The sequence below is a fragment of the Sceloporus undulatus genome, chromosome 1, assembly GCF_019175285.1.
Source record: "Sceloporus undulatus isolate JIND9_A2432 ecotype Alabama chromosome 1, SceUnd_v1.1, whole genome shotgun sequence".
Taxonomy (NCBI): Eukaryota; Metazoa; Chordata; class Lepidosauria; order Squamata; family Phrynosomatidae; genus Sceloporus; species Sceloporus undulatus.
The window spans coordinates 341579340-341604458 of NC_056522.1; the positions used below are offsets into that span (position 1 = coordinate 341579340).

The 25119-nt window shown below is 40.7% G+C and overlaps 1 protein-coding gene across 1 annotated transcript in view; it reads left to right on the forward strand.

Moving 5' to 3' along the window:
* TMEM63C (transmembrane protein 63C) overlaps positions 1-25119 on the forward strand; it is a 120739-nt gene that overhangs the window by 83799 nt on the left and 11821 nt on the right. Inside the window, exons 10-21 of the mRNA XM_042443438.1 lie at positions 4557-4699; positions 6005-6056; positions 8059-8167; positions 11061-11134; positions 11852-11932; positions 13854-13974; positions 17970-18103; positions 20684-20806; positions 22062-22215; positions 22815-22921; positions 23731-23817; positions 25048-25113. Coding sequence (XP_042299372.1) covers positions 4557-4699; positions 6005-6056; positions 8059-8167; positions 11061-11134; positions 11852-11932; positions 13854-13974; positions 17970-18103; positions 20684-20806; positions 22062-22215; positions 22815-22921; positions 23731-23817; positions 25048-25113 — 1251 coding nt within the window. The remainder of the gene's footprint in view (positions 1-4556; positions 4700-6004; positions 6057-8058; positions 8168-11060; positions 11135-11851; positions 11933-13853; positions 13975-17969; positions 18104-20683; positions 20807-22061; positions 22216-22814; positions 22922-23730; positions 23818-25047; positions 25114-25119) is intronic.

The window sequence follows — 25119 nt, forward strand, 5'->3', positions numbered from 1 at the left end:
ATTCTTCCCTCCATGGCACCCTTCCTTCCTCGTCCTTGTCCTCCTTCGCCCCGATTCTTCCCTCCATGGCACCCTTCCTTCCTCGTCCTTGTCCTCCTTCGCCCTGATTCTTCCCTCCATGGCACCCTTCCTTCCTCATCCTCATCCTCCTTTGCCCCAATTCTTCCTTCCATGGCACCCTTCCTTCCTCGCCCTCCTTCACCCCAATTCTTCCTTCCATGGCCCCCTTCCTTCCTCTCCCTCCTTCGCCCCAATTCTTCTTTCCATGGCACCCTTCCTTCCTCGTCCTCCTCCTCCTTTGCCTTGATTCTTCCCTCCATGGTACCCTTCCTCCTGCTTTTTCCTCCTCCTCCTCCGCCCCGATTCTTCCCTCCATGTCACCCTTACTTCAGCTCCTTCCTCCTCCTCCTCCTTTGCCCCGATGAAGCGGAGGCATGTTCCGCCCTCTGCCCTCCCTCTGACCTAAATCCCTCCCCTGAACTTGATCCGATCATCACCAGGACAAAGTTCATATTTGCCGGACCCAGTTTTTCTGAAAAGATACAGCTTAAAGTTCACTTTCAAAAGACCCATGCCAAGGGGCATTTGCCCCTGAACAGGTGTGGAAGCCTCGATTTTAATTGTGGAAGAATTGGGGCCAATATGAACTTCCTGTGGTTAATCCGATTTCTGAACTGGAATAAAAGGACCAGAAAGAGACCCATTAGCTTAGCAGCTCTAGCATGGCCCCTAAGTAAGCTGAAGCTGCCATGCATTCAACTTATCATGAGAAGGCATGGTTCAATGGGAAAGTACTGGAGAAAGTTGAAGGCAGTAGGAAAAAAAGGAAGACTATATTACAGAAGGATTGACTCAATAAAAGAAGCTATTGCCCTGAGTTTGCAAGATTTGAGCAGGACTGTTAATTAACAGGATCTTTGGAGATTTCCTATTCAAGTCAGCATAAGTCAAAGCTGACTTGACACCACATTACACCCACAATCATTTTTTAAAAAAAACCTCTCAGATATACACCCCTGTAGTCCTGTTAAAGTCTATGCCAAATTTCAGATGCTTGACTTTCACAGTCTTGGCAGAGGAAGGAAGGCATGCATGCAAGCACATATTAACTTTTGTTTACTCTGATTCTGGAACCAAAACTAACTTATGATCTAATTGGAAATAAAAGTGGCCAGTAGATTGGACTGTCCCTTCTCACAATGGTCTAGCATAAGATTGAAGCACGGCCCTCCTTATTTTGGCACTAGCTGGTTAACTTTATTAAGCATATGAAATTATGGATAATAGAAGACAAAGAGCAGATAAAATGCAAATGGTCTTTGTTATTCTTTGGCCATGATTGGAGAATGGCAAAAGGCTGCTTAATTTTCTTCTTCTTCTTTCTATAGATTTAGGTAAATTCTTGTGGCTGGAAACTTGGTTTATTACCATAACAGGCCTAGGCTGTGTCCAAGTAGCCCTTCTGTCAGTGGAACAAAGAAGGGATTCTTCTTCCTCTCTACTTTAGCCCCAGACACATGCTCACACTTTGCTCCAGAGGGTTGATAGTTCCTCCTGTAAAGTTTTGCTGTGGCATAGGAAGAGGCACAGGGAAGAGAAGCCGGGGGGACCCACTTGTGTAGGTGGAAGCAGTGGCATCACTAGGGTGCAGTAACTCATGGTGTCACCCCACCCATTGACCTCCCATTTCACACCCTACAGAATCCTAAGTAATTCTTTTTTGCACTAATGGTACTCGTAAATCGTTATTCCCATATACCACTGAATGTAATGCTAATAATTGTGACATAAACAACAAGCAAAATTAAAATTATACATTCAAATTACAATATCATATGCTCAACCTAAATATATTTATATATACATAGTGAAGAGTTGATTAAAATGTGATGTTTTTAAAGAAAATTGAAAAAGAGTAAAACATTTAAAATTTTTCAAAATTTTATTTTTTTTAAAAAAAATAAACTTTTGGAATTTGAAATATTAATTTTAAGAAATTCTGGGGCCTCTCCTTTTTCTTCCCACTGAGCTTCTCCCCATTCCCACCACCTCTTAAAGCATTTTAAAGGGAAGCAGATTGATGCCACAGCCTGTTTCTGCCAAAAGATAGGTGTTTGAGGGCTGAAGCAGAGAGGAGGAAGAATCCCTTCTTTGTTCCACTGACAGAAGGGCTACTTAGATACAGTCTAGGCCTATTATGATAATAAACTAGGTGTCACCCCCTTAGGGTGTTGCCTGGTCCGGTCCTCACACCACCACCACCACCACCCCACACACACCCCTAATGATGCCACTAGGTAGAAGTTTGTTCCTCTGACATTGAATATCATCCCTAATTCTCTTCCCTTGAAAAAAACCCAGAACATGTTAGCCGAAATCTTGTGCCACTTGAACATATGCTAAAAAGCCTGTCATGCCTTTAAAAGCCATGCTGCTTGTTAAAAGAAAAGAGGTAATGGAAGGTTCAATAAACAATGCATTAACCTCCTTTCACTCAGACGCATCTGAGTGAATTCATGCTCATCCAAGAGAAATCATTCCTTCCCACTCATTTAGCCTTAGCTGAGTCTTTAAAGACTAAAGAGCAAAGAAGTGTGCAGTTACAGAGGAGGCTATAGTAAAAGATGCTTGAGCAAAACATTTTGAAAGAAATGAACATGATCTGTACCTTTCCAACAAATACACCGACTGAAATGGTGCGGTTCTTTGGGTTTTGCATAGTGCAGTTCTCATCTCAAAAGCCATGCTCCAAAGTATGTAAACATGTTATTTCATGATAAAATAGATTTAGAAATATGTATTTTGGGAACAGTATTCTGGAAATGCATATTCTATGATAAATTGTGCTCATAATAGATATTCAAATGTATTATTATTATTATTATTATTATTATTATTATTATTATTATTATCTTGTATCTCCCAAGGTGGCTAACAAATTTAAAACAGTACAATTTAAATAAATCTTCAAAAGCATTAAAATGTATAAATATAAAGTTTAAAAAACAAAAAGTTGTACAAGTTAAAACCATTATGAATTAAAAATATTAAAATGTATTAAAAACTATATACAAACCTTGACAGCTGACTTGCACAATATTTGAAAGCCCAACCCTCATCACTTTAAAAAGCCTGGTGGTGCAAAAATGTACCGCCAAAAGGAGAGCAGGGATGGGGCCATCCTGGCCTCTCTAGGGAGGGAGTTCCAGAGCCTCAGAACAGTCACTGAGAAGATCCTCTATTTTCTTCCCACCAAATGAGCTTCAGAGGGTGATGGGACAGAGCGAAAGGCTTCTCTAGACACTCTTAACACATGGGATCATAAAGACAGATACAGTCCTGCATATAACCTGCTATAGGGCATAGTATTAAATATGTAATCTCTGTCCAGATTTTTCTTCAGATATTTTTGAAAAAATAATTCATAGATTAATACTGAAATGAGTCATAATGTACTTATGAATGATGCAAAACTGATGCAGATTGGAACAGACTGATTGTTCATCACTCATACCCTCTGAAGAAGAGGAGCATGGAAAAGGAAGGATGACACAAGAAGAATTTTATGTATTCATTTGAAAAGCAAATGAATGCCTTTTTCATTCATGAATGCCCTGGTGGTGCAGTGGTTAAATGCCTGTACTGCAGCTGCTCACTCACAAACCATAAGGTTGCAAGTTCAATCCCAGCCAAGGGGGCTCAAGCTTGACTCAGGCTTGCATCCTTCAAGGTCGCTAAAATGAGTATCCAGCTTGTTGGGGGCAATTAGCTTACACTTTGTAAACCGCTTGAGAGTACTCAAGTGTATAGATAAGCTGTATAGAAATGTACTTACTATTGTTATTGCTTTTTCTTGTTCCTGCCTTCTCCAATGTGGTGTCACATAGTGGCTGGAGGATGTGGAAAGTTGTGGTCCAGCATGTTTGGATGGCATCAAACTGGGGAAGACTGCTATAACCACCTGATATTGGAATTTTCTGTAACTGTAATTTTTATCTATAAGGCAAGGGTGTTGCAGTTAAAAGAGATCTTAAACTCACATGCCCTCTTCATTTAAACTGATATGCTAAAGCCTCCCACTTCCATGATGACTGTATTTCATGCAGAATTCAAGATGCAATTTATTTTTTCTTTATTCAAAGGGGCTCTGGAAATCAAAACATTTTAATTCCAGTTCTAGAGGCCTCATATATGACCAAATGCCTCTGTTGGGATTCTTTGTTTATCTTACATACCCAACATGAATCCACTAGAACTGTGAGTGTAAATCTGCTTAAAGCACAGAAAAGATAAAGTAACACACTGGTGTGATCTGTGAATTTATTTATCTATTTACCAATTTAGGGACTTCAAGGCATCAAACCACAAATTTAAAATGATACAATTTAAAAACAGTACAACATTAAAATGTATAAGTATAAAATTTAAAAAACAATTAAACAATTAATGTTATCTTCCTTGGGTTTGGTGTACATGTTCTTTTCTCAGAAAATGGAAGCGAAAGAAGGCTGGTGGTTTATGACTCTGAGTTGACATGTCTTCCCCTTTTTTCTTAGGGATGAAGAGATTCAAAGCAAGTGTGGAATTGATGCTACCACCTACCTCTCCTTCCAGCGGCATGTACTAGTGCTGCTCATGATCATCTGTGTGCTCTCCATAGCTGTCATCCTCCCTGTCAATTTCTCTGGTGACCTCCTGGGTATGTTTGCATTTTCAATCCTCTGGGTAGCCCTGCCGCAAAGCACAGAGGCTGTCTCAACTGTTGGTCTTGGAAAAAATTGGTGATTTTGGATTTCTTTGATGATTGTGAGTTTCTCAAGGATTGTTCCACTAAGAGATGCAATACTGAAAAATAGAATTAAGATATCAGAGAAGCCAACACAGAGAGACAGAAAGAGAAAGAGAGAAACCAAGAAATGTCAGAGAGCCAAACAGATCTTGGACATGAGCGAATGAATTTCCCAAATGTTTTGGAAAGGAGATGCCCTAGTGTGGATTGGACCTTTAGAGAATAGGAAGGTGTTCCTTTTCACCAGTTGTCATTCTCTGAAGTTATCCCCTGACTCCCTATTTTTCTTGGCTCTGACAACTGCTATACTTGTTAGGTAAAAAGACAAAAATTCATTTCTTCTCTTATCTAGTTTAATTAGACTCTAGAAAGATTAATTGAATTAAAGTCCTGTACTAAAAATTCTTCAATTGCAATCCTTAGGGGGGGATTTTTTTCTCCTCCTGGAACCATACATGGGTTATGTGGACTTCCAAAAATAGCAAAAAGCCAACCCCAAGGATAGTGTGAGGGAGCATATGTGGTCTATTTAAAAGGTGACTTGCAACTCCTGGAAACTTCCCAGAAAGGCAATTCACTCTTTTCTGCCAGAAAAATCTCAGTCTGGGAAATTTTTGGTACCAAGGGCCACAAAAACTGTCTTGGGGACTGCAAGCAACCTGAGATCCATACTTCACTTACCCCTAGTCCAGGGGTAGGCAACCTGTGGCCCGCAGGCCAGATGCGGCCCGGCGAGGCCTTGTGACCGGCCCCAGCCCAGTTCTGCTGCCGATTGCCGCTGGGGCCTTTGGGGGGCAACTGTCTATAGAAGCCTCAAAAACATGCATTTATATTAACATTTTTTTAAAAAATCAGCAAATTTTTTCGCATGTCCTCCATTTTTTTTAAAAAAATGTCTTCCATTTGAAAATGTTGTCCTACATTTGTCCTGGTTTATTTATATATTTAATTTTTTTAATTATTTAATTATTTATTTTTTGGCTTTGGCCCCCCAGTTGTCTGAGGGACAGCAACCCGGCCCCCGGCTCAAAAAGATTGCCTACCCCTGCCCTAGTCTAAAAAGTATCAAAATGTTATTGTTTGACTATGCATAATGATAGAGATAGTATGGGTGCAGACCCACTGCAGAAACATTAGATATTTTCATCAGAATAGCCATTTTTGTGACAGTTGCCCTCAGATGTCATTGATCTCTCTTTCGTTTCTCCCCTTCAGGTATGGAACCTGCTAATTTTGGCCGAACCACAATTGCAAATGTCCCCAAACAGTATGTGATTCTAATTCCTTGGAGCTGTATTACTTTGCTACTTGTAGAGTAACTGGTAACCTCAAGACTTGATTTTTGCAATGTGCTCTACATGGGGCTACCCTTGTGCCTTGTCGGGAAACTTCAACTGGTACAGAATATGGCAGCCAGGTTGATTACAGGAACAACTAGGTGTGACCATATTACACCAATACTGAAGTCACTCCACTGACTGCCTATTAGTTTCCAGGCACACTACAAGGTATTGGTTATCACTTTTAAAGCCCTACATGGCTTGGGCCCAACCTATTTATGGAATCACCTGCTTCCATATAATCCCCCCATGCACTCAAATCCTCTGGGAGGAATTTATTGCAACCTGTAAGGACTAAACTGAAGGCGACCTCCCAAAGGACCTTCTCCGCTGTTGCTCCCCTCCCCCCTATGGAATGGCCTGCTGGATGAGATCTGCCAAATATCCAAATTAGATAGCTTTTAAAAAGTGATAAAGACGGTTCTCTTCCGGCAAGCCTTCCCGGAATAGCCCCTGCTACATATAGATTCCCCATACTTAGAGTATTATGTATTTGTACAATCCCAGACATGATGAGTTTGCCCACTGCTTCTGCGCTATGATATTGTGTGATTTTAATATCAATGTGTTGATTTCAGTGTTTGAATTTTAATCTTAGAATGGTTTAATTCCTTTTTAAGGGGGGGTTGTCTATATTTGTATTATTGTCATCTCTGTACATCTGTAATATTTTAATTGTTGGAAGCCACTTTGATTGTTTCTTACAAATAAGCGGGATATAAACAAAAGTTTTATTTATTTACTTACTTACTTACTTACTTATTTACTTAGTGATGTCTGTTAGAGAAATGTGCTGCATTTACACAGATAATCCTTGATTAGTATGCTCTAGATATCAAATACCTTTTTGCTGGACATCATGACTTCTGTGCATGTGCACAAGTGTACATATTTTTCTGTGCACACTTGCAGTGTGTAATTGGTGTAACTGCTCTTTAGAAGGAAGCCACAAACAGTAAATGGTTCTTTGCTTTCTGAAACAAACAATGAGGCCATGGTGCGGAAGAATATTAAACCAACTCACTTTGTTCAGTGGATGCATGATTTCCTCTGGAAACTGAAGTAATATGCTGTGATTTTTTTTCTCCCATTTGTCAAATTGTTGGTCTTTGTGTCGTCCCTTTCCTTCCCTCCCTCCGTCACACACATATACACACATATGAGAATACATCATGGTTCTTGTGTGATAATATTACTATGTAGAATAAGAAAGATCCTGGTAACCATCAGTGCCTGGTACTAATTTCAGATTAAGGTTCTCCTAGGGTGCCTACTTTGCATGCATGGGGAGGACTTGTTTTGCTTCAGGATGTGGGAATACTATAACCCTGGGTTAATTTTGGATCCTTCTGGCCTAGCCTCCCCATCCAAGATACTATTGTCATGATGTGAGAAATAGATGCTGTTGCCTGATTTGCTGATGGACATATGAGTCCGCAAGCTAAACTAAGGGACTAAACAGACTGCCCCTTTGGAGCGGCCTGCCACTGCCTTTTTTCTCACCGGATTGGAACTGCAGCAATTACACACCACGGTCCCGAACCAGCATTTTTCCAGCCCTAAAAAGAATAGCAAAATGCCACCCCTTTTGGAGCTGGAAAAAGAGTGCCTTTGTAACCGCAGCAGCACTTTCTGGCGCTCCATTTGGTGTGCGTCATCTGAAAGTTGCACCAAAGGAGCACCGTGATGCCACCCACTGTGTTGTCGGGTTCATGGCATGACTCTGGCATAAGGGCAGCATCAGGGCGTGCATCATGTGGATGCCACACCCCACTCTGCCCAGAGGCCAGTGTTAAACGCTGGTCTTTTCAGCCTCTAAGTCAGCCTGAATGCCCAAGGAAACAGATGTCATTCTGTTTCATTGTCTTCTGGCTAAGATACTTTATTTCTCCATTTAAAAAAAATGCCTTTCCTTTTTGTCTCTCATAGAGACCGTCTCTTGTGGTTGCACAGCATCTTTGCTCTCCTCTATTTCATCATCACTGTTCTCTGCATGGCTCATCACTCCATCCAGCTAGAATACAAAGAGAATGAGAAGGTAAGAAATGCAGCAGCCCTTCTCACATTTTCCTGTCCTTTCCAAAAAAAACCTCTGGAAGTGAGACGCCATTCTCTTTTGCTGCCTTGGCCTGAAAGGGGGATCTTTGGACCCAACACTGGTTGCATAAAGTTTGTGCTGTGTTGAACCTATGGCTAGAATGTTAGGTTTTTTTCTCAAGAAGAGGAAAAGGTTGACAAATCAATCAAATTATAAACTAACACTTTCAGTTGGCAGATATCAGTCATAGAATCATAGAGTTGGAGGTAGGCTTGTAGGCCATCTATTCAGCCTCCTGCTTCATTCAGGAAATCCAGAGCAATAGCATTTTCAACACACGACTGTTTTGCCTATGCTTGAAGATATCCAATGAGGAACAGCCCACTGAACCCTCAAGTAATAGTTTCCATTGTCCAATCAATCTTTCTGTTTTAGAACTGTCCCTTAACTTTCAAGCTAAATCTTCTCTTCTATAACTTAACACCTATGAGATCTGGTTCTGCCTTACGGAGCTGCAGAAAACAAGTCTTTGCTCTCTTCTGTCTTTTCTGCTCCTCTGAAGAGTATTTAAAGAGTTCTGTCTTTCTGGCTTCAGTCTTCTCTTCCCCAGCCTAAACATAGCCAATATTTCAGACTGAGATTTATTAGTGCAGAATTTTATACATCCTGACTATGTGAAAGCTATGGGGGCCTCAAGAAAGTGCAAAGGCAGGCTTACTGTTGAACATCAACAGTCTAGGATCTGTGGGTGATACCATACTACTAGCAGAAAGCATTACAGACCTGAAACAACAACTAAGGAAGATCAAAGAAGAAACTACAAAAGCAGGCTTACTGCTGAACATAAAACCCTCAAAAATAATGACCATGGAGAATGTACACAAATTCAACCTAGACAACGAGGAAAGAGAAATAGTAAAAGAATTCTTGGGATCAAACATTGATCTCCAGGAGTTTCTGGATGAAACAGATTATCTAGATCCATTTCAATCTCGTTCAGGCCTGGCTGTGGAACAGAAACAGCCTTGGTTGCCTTGGGTGATGACCTATGCAGGGACTGGTCAAGGGGGGTGTGTCCCTGTTAGTTCTGCTGGACCTCTCAGCGGATTTTGATAGCATCGATCATGGTATCCTTCTGAGCCACCTCTCTGGGAGGGGACTTGGAGGTACTATTTTACAATGGCACTGTTCCTTCCTGGAGGGGTGAACTCAGACGATAGTGCCAAGGGACTCCTGTTCTACCTCCTGGCCATTGGCCTGTGTGGTCCCTCAGGGTTCTGTATTGTCCCCTATGCTATTTAACATATACATGAAGCCACTGGGAGAGGTTGTACGGAGTTTTGGGGTGTGGTGTCATCAATATGCCGATGACATAGGCCCGTGAGGGGGCGGAGCCATGGGCACGTCCCCAGTCCTCCTCTTCCTGGACCTTTGGGAGTGAGGAAAGGCAAAAGAAGAAGAAGAAGAAGAAGAAGAATGGGCAGGCTTCCTCCCTTCCTCCCCACGGACCTTTCCCTGCCCTCCAAGTGCCCCGTTTGGGAACACTTGGAGGGCAGGCAGGGTAAGTGGGGAGGGAGGGAGCTGGGCACACACCCTGCCTCCCTCCCCACAGACCTTTCCCTGCCTCGAGCTGTCTCTCCCCAGTAAAGATCCTTGCGCCAGTCGCTCTTCCTCTCCTCGCCCTTTCCCCGGCCTTTAGCTTTTTCAGAGAGGCAGCTGAAGGCCAGGAGAAGGCTGTGAGAAGAGGCCAGAGGTGTGCTCCTCTGGCTCCTTCTCCGGAGCTCCCTTTTCTGTCTTTTGTCTTCTGCCAGGAAAAGGCAGGGGGGAGGAACGGGCATGCGTTCTCCCTCGCCCAGTGGCCGAGGAAATGGCGTCATGTGCCATTTCCTGCATGCGTGGCATAGGTTTGCCATCACTGCCCTAGTCTGTGGAACTCACTTCCCAGGAAGACCAGAATGTCCCCTTGCTTGATGGCCTTCCTCTGACAGGCAAAGACCATCCTCTTGAGACAGGCATTCAAAACAGAAAGCTTTTAAAGAATGGGCTGGGGTGCTATATTGTTTTAATGTGTTTTGAACATTTTATCTTAACTATTTGATATTTTAACATATAATTTGTTTTAATTATTGCAGAAATTTAATTCTGTTTTAATGTACTATTTTTGTATGCTTTTAATTGTACTGTTTTTTAATGTTGTAAGCCACCCTGACTGCCAATCTTGAAAGAAGGGTGGGATGATGATGATGATGATGATGATGATGATGATGATGATGATGATGATGATGATGATAGAAGCTAGGAATGGAGACTGTAGCCAGGTAATCAGAAGAAGATTAAGAATGGGAAGAGTGGGTATGAAAGAATTAGAAAATATCCTAAAATGCAAAGATATACAACTGAGCACAAAAGTTAGAAGCATACAAGCCACTGTATTCCCTGTTACCATGTATGGATATGAGAGCTGGACAGTTAAGAAAGAAGATAGGAAAAAAATCAGTTTATTCAAGATGTGATGCTGGAGAAGAGTGCTGAGGATTCTGTGAACAGCCAAAAAGACAAACAAATGGGTCCTAGAACAGATCAAGCCAGAAATTCCCCTGGAAGCCAAGATTACAAAATATAGTCTGTTGTACTTGAGACACATTATGAGGAGGCACAACTCACTGGAAAAAAAAAATAATAATGGCTAGGAAAGGTGGAGGAAAGTAGAAAGAGAGAAAGGCCGCATGCTAGATGGATGGACTCTTTTAAGAAGGTCATAAGTATGAGTTTACAGGAACTAAGCATAGCAGTGGAGGATAAGGAGACTTGGAGATGTCTTATCCACAGGGTCGCCATGCGTCAAGATTGACTCAAGGGCAGTTAACAATAACAACCCTTCCTTCTGCTTTAGGTGGCCCGAACACTGATGGTTACAAGGATTCCCAAAGAAATCACTGATCCGTCCCTTGTCATCAAACACTTCCAGTAAGTACAACTGCATCGGTGTCTTGTTTATCTCTGAATATATCCCTATCCCTACTTTTTGCTTTCCTTTTTCAAGGCAACCTAATAATATTCATGGATGGGTGTCAGATTCAAGCTTTAAGAAATATATACAAAAACATCAGAGTTTAAATTCACTTGCTTAACAGTGGAATCTTATGGTGAAGGAAGTAAATTTTATACCACTGGAAGCCTGACTTATTTGTTTGAGCAGTCGTCACTTCCTACTAAACTTCTGTTGACATTTTCCCCCTAAAAGTAATGGTAGCATCATCCTTGAAAATCACCGATGCTGACCCTATGAATTTCACAGAGTTTTTTTTAAGCCACAAATACTCCACAGACTGTTTGCCATTGCCTGCCTCTGAATATAACCTACACCATCTGGTATTCACTGCCAGTCTTACACCCCTTAAAATTAATCTCTGTTAGTACAAAAATGATATGGTTATTCTCTACTTTTCTCCCCCATTCTTCCCCCTTTTGCTTTGTGTACTGCATAGCCTGATGAAAAACTCTGGAAACAACTTGCATGTTTTTTGTAATTGAATTGCCCTTATAAAGATATTAATCTAATACAAATGTTTGGAATTTTGAACAGACTGTCTCAGCATTAAGTGACCACTTTTTTTTTTTTAAAGAAAGAACATCTCTTCCTTCTTGCTCATGAATTTTTTTAAAAATTGTCTCTCTTCACAGTGAGGCCTATCCAAGCTGCACCGTAACCAGTGTCCAGTTCTGCTCTGATGTTCGCAAACTGATGAAGTTGGATTCAGAGAGGTGAGTGTTTTGTTTTATTTTTCTGGGACTTTACTTGTCCAGAGTTCTTTGTGCAAATAACTCAAGATTCCTACACACTGGGATGATGCCAGAGTCTCTGCACAAAATGTTATAGAGTCATAGAGTTGGAAGAGACCACAAGGCCCATCCAGTCCAAACCCCTGCCATCCAGGAAATCACAATCAAAGCATCTCAACGTGATCTCAAATAATAAAAAGTGCAGTTACAGCTTTCTCCAGACTTCGTAGTTTCTACAAATCCATAACCAGCATAGCTGGACCAGATGAGGAAAGGTGGGCAAGGGTGGCATTACCCAACTAAGAAAATGTGTATTTATTATTTTTTTATTGATATAATAACAGTGAGAAGTTTTCATGAAGGGGTAGCTGTGTTGGCCATTTAACAAATCCTACAAATGGGCCCCTTCCATTCACAGAGTAAATTTGTGATCCAAGCAATATGTTAGTAGTGATTTAAAAATATTTTAATTTTTAGTACTGTAATATATTTGTTGTTTTTGTGTAGCTTCAAGTTATTTCCATCTTAGGGCAACCCTAAGGTGAACCTGTCAGAAGGTTTTCTTGGCAGGATTTGCTCTGAAGGGGATTGCCTTTGCCCTCCTCTGAGGCTGACAGTGTGACTTGCCTGAAGTCGCCCAGTGGGTTTATGTGGTTGAGCAGGGATTCGAACCCTGGTCTCCAGAATCAAACCACTCCAACACACTGGCTCTATTAATACAATATGTGTTATTAATTTCACAAACTTAAATTACAGAAAACTCAGACATCTCAAAACCAGAAATAGGAATTTGTACAAAAAAGGAAAGGAGAAATATTTATCATTTTCTCACACAATATCTCATTTATGAAAGAAAGAAGCAAAAAAGAAGAAATGTGTTTTCTCTCTAAATCCATATGAAAATAATATTTATTTTGATGCCAAGAAATCAATCATAACATTCAGAGAAGTGCAGAATCTATATACAAATAATGTGCAGATTAAGGTTATATCCAGTGTTAATCCAACCAAAGATAGATGCGTTTAAATAGTATGTTAATCATATCTACCTCGTCCCATTGATTTCAATGACTGGGTAGGACTAAGGGTATAGGACTGGATTGCCTTTGTGGTCTCTTCCAACTCTAGGATTCTATCATGCTATATTTTGCACCTGGTCATTCCATAGAAGAATGTGCAAATATTGAGTTTGTCAAATATCTCTAGCTGTAACTGTCACATGGATTCTGCTCTTACTTATATCTGTCACAGATATAAGATACTGTCCCAACATCTTATTTATATCTGTTCCAAATATAAGTAAGTTTCATGTGTACAAATTTGTAAAATTTCTGGCTGTTTAGCAAAATGAAGATTTAGATCAGTTTATACCCAGATTATCCTATATTATCCAAGTTACAGCATGTCATAAGATCAGAAAAGGTCCAATATGATCCTGATCTGTTGGTGAAGAGGCCTTGTAGACTACCATTCTATTAATGGTATCCAAAACAATGCTGGTATCTGACATTGTTTAATAGGATGAGAATACCTTCTAAATTGTTATGTGAGATGAAATCATTTAAATTATATCTAAAAAGATTCTTTCAAGTCTGTGTATACAGTAATCAGAGAGGAAAGACAAGAAGATGCAGCCTACGAATAATGGAAATCTCAACTCTATCTTATTAAGATATGGCTCTCAAATTTTATGGCATTGTTAAAAGATGACATATTAGCCATGTTTGTCATACTAATATATGTAAAAAAAACCTTGCTTTTCTATGAAATATAAGATTCTGTTAGTTGTGTATACTGTGTGAGTTCCAAAATTCCCATACATAAGCCATACGATTACCATTGGATATGTGTCAGGAATTAATGATTTTCTCATTAACCTTCCTCTCTAATCTGTTTCTGGCAGGCGCAAAGCAATGAAGGGAAGGCTTTACTTTACCACCAAGGCTCAAAAGGAAGGGAAAATCATGATTAAGATCCATCCATGTTCCCGCATCTTCTGTTGCCGTGTTTGTGGCTTTGAAGAGGTATAAAGTGAAAGTCAGAACACAGATATACAGTGAAGATGCAAAGCAAGTTAGGTTCCAGACTACAGGTTCCAGAATCCCCAGTTAGCATGGCCATAGGCCATGCTTGTTGAAGATTTCTTTTTAATTTAAGTCCAAAACCTAACATTCCTAACTAACTAGCATTTTGGGGTTGCCTGTTTCTCCACTTTTGTGCTTATCTGCTAGCTGTCGTGCTGAACTAGGGGCACTCTAAGCATGTGAGATGTCATCCAATGGCAAGCAAGTGAAGGGCCCAGTGTTGAGAGACAGAGGCCTGTTACAGACTGCCAAAATAAAGCTGCTTCGCATCTCTTTGGAGAGATGCTATTTAAATGATGCATGGGTCCTAAGAGTCCGGAGGTCGCACCAAAGCCACACTCCATTCCTAAGCACTGGAGTGCAGCTTTGGTGCAGCTTCCGGATTCTTAGAGTAAGGTGGACAGACAAAGACAGATTGTTGTTGCTGCTGTTAATTGTCACCAAGTCAGCTTCAATTTATGATGACCTTTTGAATGAGACATCTCCAAGACATTTATCAACAGCCCTGCTCAGGTTCTGCAGAGGTACGGCTGTGGCTTCTTTGATTGAGGCTTTCCACCTGTAATGCAGTCTTTGTCTTTTCCAATTGCTTATCACTTTACCAAGCATTATTATCTTTTCTAATGAGTCATGTCATCTCATGATATGCTCAAAGTCCATTTGGTCATTTTCACTTCTAAGGATAGTTCAGGCTTATTTTGCTCTAGGACCCATTTGTTGGTCATTTGAGCAAATGTATGTAGTTAAACATACATGCAACACAGACTCCAGCCAAATATGGAGAGAAATCCCAGAGGTACAAGCAGGGTTCAGAAAAGGAAGAGGCACTAGGGACCACATTGCAAATGTATAATGGCTAATGGAGCACACCAAGGAATTCCAAAAGAAAATCAACATGTGCTTTATAGACTATCGTAAAGCCTTTGACTGCATCGATTATGAAAAGCTATGGAATCTTCTCACAGATATGGGTGTGCCAGTACACTTGATAGTTCTGCTGAGAAATCTATAATCAGGGCAGGAGGCCACTGTCCAAACATAATATGGAGAAATGGAATGGTTCCCAATAGGAAAAAGCAGGGGTAGGCAACCTGCGGCCCGCGGGCCGGATGCGGCCCAGTGAGGCCTTGGGACCGGCCCCAGCCCGGTCCTGCCGCCGATTGCCACCGGGGCCTTTGGGGGACAATTGTCTATAGAAGCCTCAGAAACATGCATTTATATTAACATTTTTTTTAAATCTGCAAATTTTTTCACATGTCCTGCATTTTTTTTTTAAAGTGTCTTCCATTTAAAAATGTTGTCCTACATTTGTCCTGGTTTATTTATATATTTATTATAATTATTTATTTTTTGGCTTTGGCCCCCCAGTTGTCTGAGGGACAGCAACCTGGCCCCCGGCTCAAAAAGGTTGCCTACCCCTGGGCAAAAGAGTCAGGCAAGGCTGCATATTATCCCTATACATGTTCAACCCGTACAAAGAAAATATCATATAAAGTGCAGGGCTAGACTCAGAAGAAGGAGTGAAGATAGGAGGAAGAAAAATCAACTAAGATATGTAGATGACACAATATTAGGAGTGGAAAACATAAATTACTTGAAACAATTACTAATTGGAACAATTACTAAGGAATGTCAAGGAAGAAAGTGCAAAGGCAGGCCTGGTACTGAACATAACAGAAACGAATATAACGACAATGGAGGACCAAATTAGACAATGAGGCAGTTGAAATAGTCAAAGGATTTCTTGTACCTGGGATCAAACATCACCCAGAATGGAGACTGCAAAGAGATAACAAGACTAGGAATGGAAAGGGCAGCCATGAAAGAACTAGCGAAGATCCTAAAGAGTAAAGATATACAACTGGGCATCAAAGTTAGAATCGTTCAAGCCATAGCATTCCCAAGCACTATTTATGGATTCAAAGATATAGCCGTGTTAGTCTGTAATATCAGTATATAGAAAGATCTTGTAGCACCTTTGAGACTAACTGAAAGAAAGGAGTTGGCAGCTTGAGCTTTCATAGACCTAAGTCTACTTTCTCAGATGCATGCATCTGAGGAAGTAGACTTAGGTCTGCAAAAACTCATGCTGCCAACTTCTATCTTTTAGTTATCCTCAAAGGTACTATGTATGGATGTGAGAGCTGGGCTGTGAAAAAAGCAGATAAAAAGAAAATCAAGTCATTTGAGATGTGGTGTTGGAGGAGAGTGCTGAGGATACTGTGGACAGTCAGTAAGAAAAACAAATGGGTCCTTGACCGAATGAGGCCAGAGATACCCTTGGAGGCCAAGATGATTAAACTGAGGCTGTCATACTTTGGCCATATCATGAGAAGGCATGGCTCTTTGGAAAAGACAATAATGCTAGGAAAGGTTGGTGAGGGTAGAAGAAGGAGAGGTGGACCACACATCAGATGGCTAGACTCAATTCGGTATGACACAGGCATGAGTCTGCAGGAAATGAGCAGAACAGTGGAAGACAGTTAGTCTTGGAGATGTGAAGTCAAAGGCTTTCACCGCTGGCATCCATAGTTTTTTGTGGGTTTTTCAGGCTATGAGGCCATGTTCTAGAAGAGTTTATTCCTAATGTTTCGCCAGCAGCTGTGGCTGGCATTTTCAAAGAATGCTGGCATGGATCAGAGCAGGATATATATACTGTTGGTTGCAAGGAAGCGATTTACATGTTAATCCTTGTATTGTTCTTTGGTAGAATGGCAAGGCTTCAGGGTGTCTATTTAATTAATGATTCATTGTCTGCTGGGAATCCCCCTCACCCTGGGTGATTTTCATTTGCATGGGATGGGTCTTCATTTTAGTGTTTTTCAGGACTAGTAGTCAAGTTTGTTTACTTTAAGAGTTTCTTCCTGTTTAAGTTATCCAGGTGTTTGTAGATTTCAGTGGTTTCCCTGTGCATTCTAACTGGATAGTAATTGGCATGGTCCAGATTTTCAGTATTTTCAAACAGCATTTTATGCCCAGGATGGTTTACAACATGTTCTGCTGCTGCTGATTATTCTGGCTGGCCCAGTCTGCAATGTCTCTCGTGTTCCTTGATTTGTGTTTGGACGCTGCATTTGGTGGTCCCTATGTAGACTTGTCCACAGCTGCACAGTATCCAGTAAAGTCCTGCAGCCATAAGAGAGTCTCTCTTTTCCTTCGCTGAGCACAGCATTTGCTGTCTTGGAGATGTCTCATCCTCAGGGTCGCCGTGAGTCAAAGTCAACTCAAAGGCAGCCAACAACACCAACAAATATAGTTAAAAATTAAAAATAGATCCACCATTCCAGTTTAGGGTTAAAGACAGCACATGGGCTAAAAGCTATATATTGATTTGATTTTCCCACTCTTGTACAGAGTAATAAAATGTTTAAAGACATTGCACAACTCTCTACACTTCTTGAGAAAACCTGCTTCAACTAACACCATCTTGAGGCCTTATTGGATAATGCAGCTTGGCAGCTTGCAGCTGTTACCCTCACTAAGACAAAAGTCTCCTTGACACAGTTATTGTTGTTCTTTTTCATGTGGCGTCTGCCTGAAAGGGCTGGAATGACGCAGCTGATCTCTCCCACTTGTACACACACCTTCCTGTGACAGCTAACTCACTCCAGTGGCAACTCTGATGAATGTTTATTTGATAGTATTATTGCAGTAGAGTCTGGCTTTTGACTTTTTCTTAATCTTGTCAGAAGAAATCTAATCAGTTTATTTTCTTGGTGGAAATTTCAAGACTAAACCACCATGTATCATTTCACTCTGTATCTCAAAAAAACTGAAATATTTGGAATTCAGAGAAACAACCTGTCAGTATAGTCCTTGGGAGCGTACGTGCAGATGCTAACTTTGTCCAGTGTTTACTCTAGCTGACATTTAAAAGTAAATGAATAAATTAAGTGTACTTCTTTTCCTTCTTGGGGTTTTATCCCCTCTGCTAGGTGGATGCTGAGCAATACTATGGAGAGCTGGAGGAGAAGCTGACTGATGAGTTTAATGCTGAACGCAGCCGGATTGCACTCAAGCGCCTCGACATGGCATTTGTCACATTCCAGGATGAAAGGATGACAGCCGCGTGAGTGTCTCCCTACTGCTAATCATTCCTGTAAGAGTGAGTTGGGCAAAATCACATACACACATACCCATTTTCTCTCAGAGTAATCTACCAGATGTCTGCATGCCCATGTGAACAAGTACAGGGCCAGTGTAAATAGATACAAAGCAAAAACCTGGGTGACACATCTTCTTTTAAATCATCCAGGAATGTTGTACCCATCCCAGCTCTTTGCTAAAGCAGAATTGGAAACACTTTATGACAGTTCTTTACCAACTTGATATGCTGAATGCCTATGATCCCCAGTAAGCAAAGTATTTGGCACTGGTGTCTGGGGAAGGATGAGGATTTGTAGTCCAGTGTATTTAGGAAGAGGCAGAATAGGGAAGATTGCTATATGAGTCATTTTTTCATTTTGTTTTAAATCTAGTGCCATGTTTAGATAGGCCTGTAAGGGCTGGTAAGATTTAACTCTCAGGTAGGGATAGAAGGTGTGATAATGCATGTATGTTTTATTTTCTCTCTTTCCTAGGCTAAAGGATGAAATCACAGTTGGTGTGGTTCCAGCTTCCACTGTTCCCAGACCAACTGAGATTTGGGGTGTGTGTGATAATATGGAAGTCCTTTCTATTATCAAGGCCTTCTTCCCAGATCACAAAGGGTTAAATGTGAGAGGAGGTACTGTTACAATTTTACAAGCTAACATTACAGAGGTCACAAGATAGCAACTGTCCAATGAGATGGGCAGTTGGGCAGAAGCGCAAAACTTTCAGACGCTTCTCAGCAGAGATTATAAAAGCTGAGAGCACCACAAGGTCTCCCTCTTGAGGCAGACTAAGAGAAGTTTTAAAACAAACATCTGGAATGGGGGCTCCTTGGGAGGAGGCTGATGGAGACAGACCATGGAGTCCAGGCCCTCAGCTAATCCTGTGAACTACAAACACTACAAACAAAGTGAAGTCGAAGGCTTTCATGGCCGGCATCCATAGTTTTTTCTGGGGTTTTCAGGCTATGTGGCCATGTTCTAGAACATGGCCACATAGCTCCAAAAACCCACAAAAAACTACAAACAAACAAAACAAACAAACAGCTTCATTTATATACCGCTTCATACTGAACTAGCAGTGTCTAAGCGGTTTACAATTGTAAGCTAATTGCCCCCCAACAATCTGGGTACTCATTTTAGTGACTGCGGAAGGATGCAAGTCTGAGTTGAGCTTGAGACCTTTTGCTGGCATTGACTTCGCAACCTTATGGTTTTGAGTGAGTGGCTGCAATGCAGGCATTTAACCACTGCACCACCAGAGCTCCAAATCCTGTCTGTTCTGTGTGTAGTATTAGGCAACGTATTAGCTAGCTGCATTAGGGTCTTTTGATTCCTTTCTTGATTTGGCTAGAATGGCCACCTCTGCAAAGATTATCACACCAACAAATCAGTCAGGCCGAGCATGGGCTGAAATTTTTAGAATATTTGCTAAGATCAGGTGTTATCACACACCTCCATGCTCAGTTTGGAGGCATCATGTCCCAACCTTAGCCATCCCAAACCTAATCCGTCCTTCTCCTGTCCTTCGCAAACAATTGGAATTAACTGTTCATTGTGAAGGACAAGAGAAAGACAGTTTGGATTTGGGATGGCTAAGGTCGAGACGCAATGCCTCTGAACTGAGCACAGAGGTATACAATAACATCTGATCTTAGCAAATTTTTCAAAAATTTCAGCCTGGCTCAGGCTGGCCAATTTACTGATATGATAATCTCCAATATCTTACAATCGCTAAATGTGCCTGGGGGGAAAGCATCCCCCTTCAAAAGAGATATCCTTTTGTTATGAAGATTCCTTACTTAGAGTAAAACTCTTCTTAGAAGTACTCTCTCCCTCTCTCTCTCATGCCCTTTTTCAGTGCCTTTGTTTGGTTTTTCATCTTCCCACCAGGGCTGTGGGGGAGGAAAGTCTCTGCAGCATCAGAGACAGAAAGTAACCCCAAAATAACTTTCTACTAAATTACTAAGAAAAGGAGGGACCAAGTCAATAAGTGGTGGCAGCTTAGTTGATTTAAGGTGGGCTCAAGGGGTCCCAACCAGCTGAGGCAGAAGCAGAGGAGGGGAGGACAAAGAGACCTATCACATGGTTATAGTGGTGGGAGCAATTCCCTCTCTGTGAGATATGTCAAAATGTCATAACGGCAAAGTCAAGTGCATTTCTTCTTGGGAAGGCTTGGATGACTATTCTGGGTTCATATTGAAGGTCTAACTTGTGTTTTCAGGGCCAGAATTTCTCTGTTGGGGAGACTGTCTAGTAACCAGGGTGGTAGTGGATGGAATTTGCTGGTTTTTTTAATAGTTGGCATGAGATTTCTCTCTTTTGAGATTAAGCTGTTTCTTCAGTCATACATGGGATACCATGTGCATGACTTGTTCTGTATCTCTAGCACACTTGAATCCCTTAATAACCTACATTATTATTTAAGAACCCTCATGCATGTGCTGGGCACAGATGGATTAATGCAGAGATACCCATTATTTAAATACTGTACTTCTAATACAGCATAGAAACTGGCCCATTTAGATTCAACTGTTGCTTTCTTTTCTCTTCCCCAGGATTTTGAAGGATTACAACCGCATATATTGCCGCAAACATCCACAGCAATCATCTGTTACCACAGTGGTGAAGTCCCACTGCTGGGGAGTTAGCTATGCTCCTGCCCCCAATGATATCATCTGGTAAATTCTCATGTTCACACTAGCTTGTCAGAATTTCAAAATGTCAGAACGTTTAGTTCCCCTCTTTAACATTGGAGTATATGATTTTGCCCTACTGAGAACACTGTCCTGAGCAGTGATAATAGGTGATTTTGAATAGATAGTGAGTGGGGAGTGTGTGATAAGTTTAGAACTTTATTGAGACTCTCTTTGTAGGTGCAAGTCCTGGTTAACCACTCAGAATTTTGATACTACCTTTCCACTTTATTGGCCCATTCACAATTCATTTTATTTATTTTATAATTCTGAAATTTTATTTGCCAGTTAAACATTTTCTGTTAAAAACTCTTAAGGCATTGTACAACTGGATTAATAAAAACAGTCAAAATATAAAAACACTGTAAAATCAAATGCCAAAAAATAAATATGCAGCATTCATCAGAATGGATAAAACCATAATCAGATTGAGTTACATGAAGTACTGAACTGTTTAGGCAAATAAAAAAAGTCTTTGTTTGCACCTGAAATGACATCAAAACTCAAGGCTGATTTTCAGGGACCTAGCCCTCTAGGCTTTTGCTTTTTACTTTTATTTTGTGTTTCATTACATATTGGCTAGTCACACACCCAGAAGCTTCCAGGGGATTGATTTTCTGGGGGTTGTTTTGGGGGAAGGGGAAGTCACTTCTGGTTTTGGAAAAAGGCCATGCTGGGCCTGAAATAGGCACAGCTTTCTCCATTTTGGTTTGAAATAACACTGTGTTATTTAGAGCAATGCTACTCAAAGTGGTGATCCATGGAGCAGTGACCATCTATGAGCTATTGGCTGCCAGTTCATAGTCCAGGAAAGAAAGAAGCAGCTGTAGTCAATGGGTGCTAATATGGTGTCAGTCTCAGTAACATCAGATAGCTTAAGAAAGAAGCATTGTCCTAGAAGTTTCTGAAAATGCAGTGAGCTAATTTTAGCCCCATAGATTTTAGGGGTGGTGTGGAGTGCTGAGGGTGCAAAAATGAATCCCCTGGAAGTTGCCTATATCCAGAAGGTGGTCATTCCACAGTTGGAGGGCCTTCCTCAATCAAAACACTATTACCAAAAAAGCTCTCACTAGTGGTGGGACATAAAGGAGAGCATTCTATTAATAGCAAATTTTGGACATGCTTGTATGATATAAATTAGTCCTTCAGTTAAGAAGAACTGAGTGTTGTTCTGAGGTGGCTAAAGGGCACAGTGGTCTTCCCTGCACACCACATTATACACATGCTTTCTTTCTCACAGGGAGAATTTATCTGTCCGTGGTGCTTCGTGGTGGGTGCGATTTGTCCTGCTCAACATCTGCCTCTTCATCCTCCTCTTCTTCCTCACCACACCTGCCATCATTGTCAACACCATGGACATGTTCAACGTTACACAGCCTGTGGAGAGCCTCAAGGTGCTACTCTCACCATTATCCCATGGGATTCTATTTCAAGGACACCAAGGCCTTGGGGAGGGTGACATCCCATTTGCTGCCTCTCTAAGCCCGTCCATTCCATGCTCAACTCCCCTTCCTCAAAGGGAAGCACACTTGTCCATGCGGTGTGCTAGGAATAATTGCTCTAGCTAAATTTCTTGATAATGGACCCTTAGCCACTCTGGACTCGGAAGAAACAGGACTGCTATGTGATATTTAGCATCTTCATTTGTCATTTGAAAATATGTCCTAGTACGTGAATAGGCTGTAACACTGAAAGAACCAGGATGCAGGTTGTCCTCTGACCAATAGACCAAAATAGAAAGGTATGGCAGAAACCAACCAGCACAGATCTGCTTTTCTCATTCTTCATTCTTTGAAGTGGCTTCTATCTAGCCATGCTTATTCTCAATGACAATATCAACAAGGGGTGGAGAAGTGGATCCTTGGACATGTTTTCCTGACCACAGGAAGGTGCATGTTTTTAATCTTGTTCCCAAGGGGCTATCTGAAGAGAGAATAAAGGGTTTTGAGAAAAAGCACTAAACTAATTTCCTTTCTTTCTTTCTTTCTCTCAGAATCCGATTGTCACCCAGTTCTTTCCCACACTATTGCTCTGGGCCTTTTCTGTGTTCCTTCCTTTCATAGTGTACTATTCAGCTTTCTTTGAGTCACACTGGACAAGGTAAGTCCTATATCTTTAGGCTGCCACCCTCAAAATGGTTTCCATTGGAAAGTCTACTACATATTACATTGTTTTGGGTTAGATGTGTTTATGTTTATGTTTTTCAATAGGTATCTAGACTCTAGTTATGGCAACTGATTTCTGGTGAATATCTAGAGAACCTGGGATTTTCCCATCGGTTGTAAAGTAAGATCTGAATCTAGAGAATTCTGGGCTGTTCTTCCAGCACTCAGGAGATTGGTATTTCTCTTTCCTGATGGATACTGGTCTATAATAGTCCCAAAAGCTCACTCTCATTAATCTGCAATAGCAAAATACATTAAGAGCACTCTTACTAACCCCAGGTAGACTGTAATCTATGAAGACTCATAACTATAATCACGAGCATATTTACACAGTGGTGAAGTTTGACATTCCAGTGCCTGTTGCAGTGTCTGAACACCAGACTGGCCTTTAAGCCAGCCAAAAGGAAGCTGCTTGCGTAAGATTGTGTTTGATTCTTCTTTATGCCACCATTTAAAAGGTACACCTATCTGCACAACCCAAAATTGTTTCCTAACAGGATTCTATCCTTGGTTGGAATTTTTTCAACAGACTATCAAGGCTGCTCCTTTGAATACTCCATGCAAATGTATTAAGCTTCCATATTATATTTCAGTCTAGGAATGTGTTGTAGTTGATGTTGTTTGTATATTCCTGATATTTCATTGCAGAATTCCAGGCTAGTTTCCCTCAGGTTTTGCTATTTCTCTCTTATTCCCCCCCCCCAACCTCTCTCTCTCAGATGAATTTGTTTTTGATTCATTTAGGTCAAATGAAAATCAGATTACAATGCACAAGTGCTACTTCTTCCTGGTATTTATGGTTATCATCTTGCCATCACTTGGACTGACCAGGTATAATAGCAATTTGTATTTGGGCTCCACTTTCTGCTACTTTGTGATCTTTCAGAAGACTAGTAGTAAGAAGGTGTATATGCCATCAGTTGCTGTAATAAGACAGACAGAAACAAAACAGGAATTAATTATAGGAGCAAATACTTTCTGCAAATTGTTCACACAGTGACAATATTTTACATATTACTATTAGTAACATACACATAAGATTGACCCTATATTTGGTCATACTTTTAAAGCAGAGCCATTTAAGTCAGTGTGATTTTAGTCAGTCATGAATGTAGGTCCCACTGAGTTCAGTGTGTCTGTTCTAAGTATGAGTAAATCTGGGTCTAGTCTGTCTTGAGTATGCAGTTATGTGGTGTAATGCAGAAAACAGCTTAAGCAAAAACAAAAATGTTCTGTTCATATTGCCTACAGAGTGCATAGAATTATTATTATTATTATTATTATTATTATTATGCTTTATTTATATTGTGCTGTAGATTTACACAGTGCTGTATATACGAACAATAAAATACATCAAAGTAAATCTGCCCATGGCATACATTCTAAGAAATAATAGCACAATACATATAAATAATACATAACAATACAGGGAGAGGGTCAATAAAATAAGGCAGACAACAAATTAAAAATGTCAAATAACAAATAATAGTAATTAATTTGGGGTTAGCTATTCAGCACCCCAGACTCACACCCCATAACATGCAAGATAAATCATTTGTAGCCAGTTTACCAAGCCTGTTTTATGACCCATCCACTCTAGAGATCCAGCAAGAAACCAGTTTGGTTTGCTCATTTACATCCTGAGCAATATAAATGTAAATCATGAGCAGTTTCTCCTAATGTGATAATCTAAATAGGTGTTTAAGATTTCTTCAATGGATGGATTTCCCATTGTTTTCAGTGGTATGAGAGACATAATACATCACAATCAGATTCTGAATTAATGAACCTATAGCTGTACTATATATGGAGAACATGTGGCCCTGAAAATGTTGGGCTAAAGCTCCCATCAATCTTAGCCAGTAAAGGCAAGGGGTGGAGGAGGTTGCAGGCCAACAACATACAGAAAGCTTAGGTTCCCCACTCTGCAGTTCAACTAATGGAATGGAAAATGGATGAACTGATTAGAGTCCTACTTAGCTTGGCCCTGTACTGTATGTGTGTATTTCTTACAGAATATAAACTTCTAATCTGTTCCTGCTCTCTGCTTTTACTCCCTAGTTTGGATCTCTTCTTCCGTTGGCTCTTTGACACTCACTTTGTAGATCAGGCAGATATAAAATTTCAGTGAGT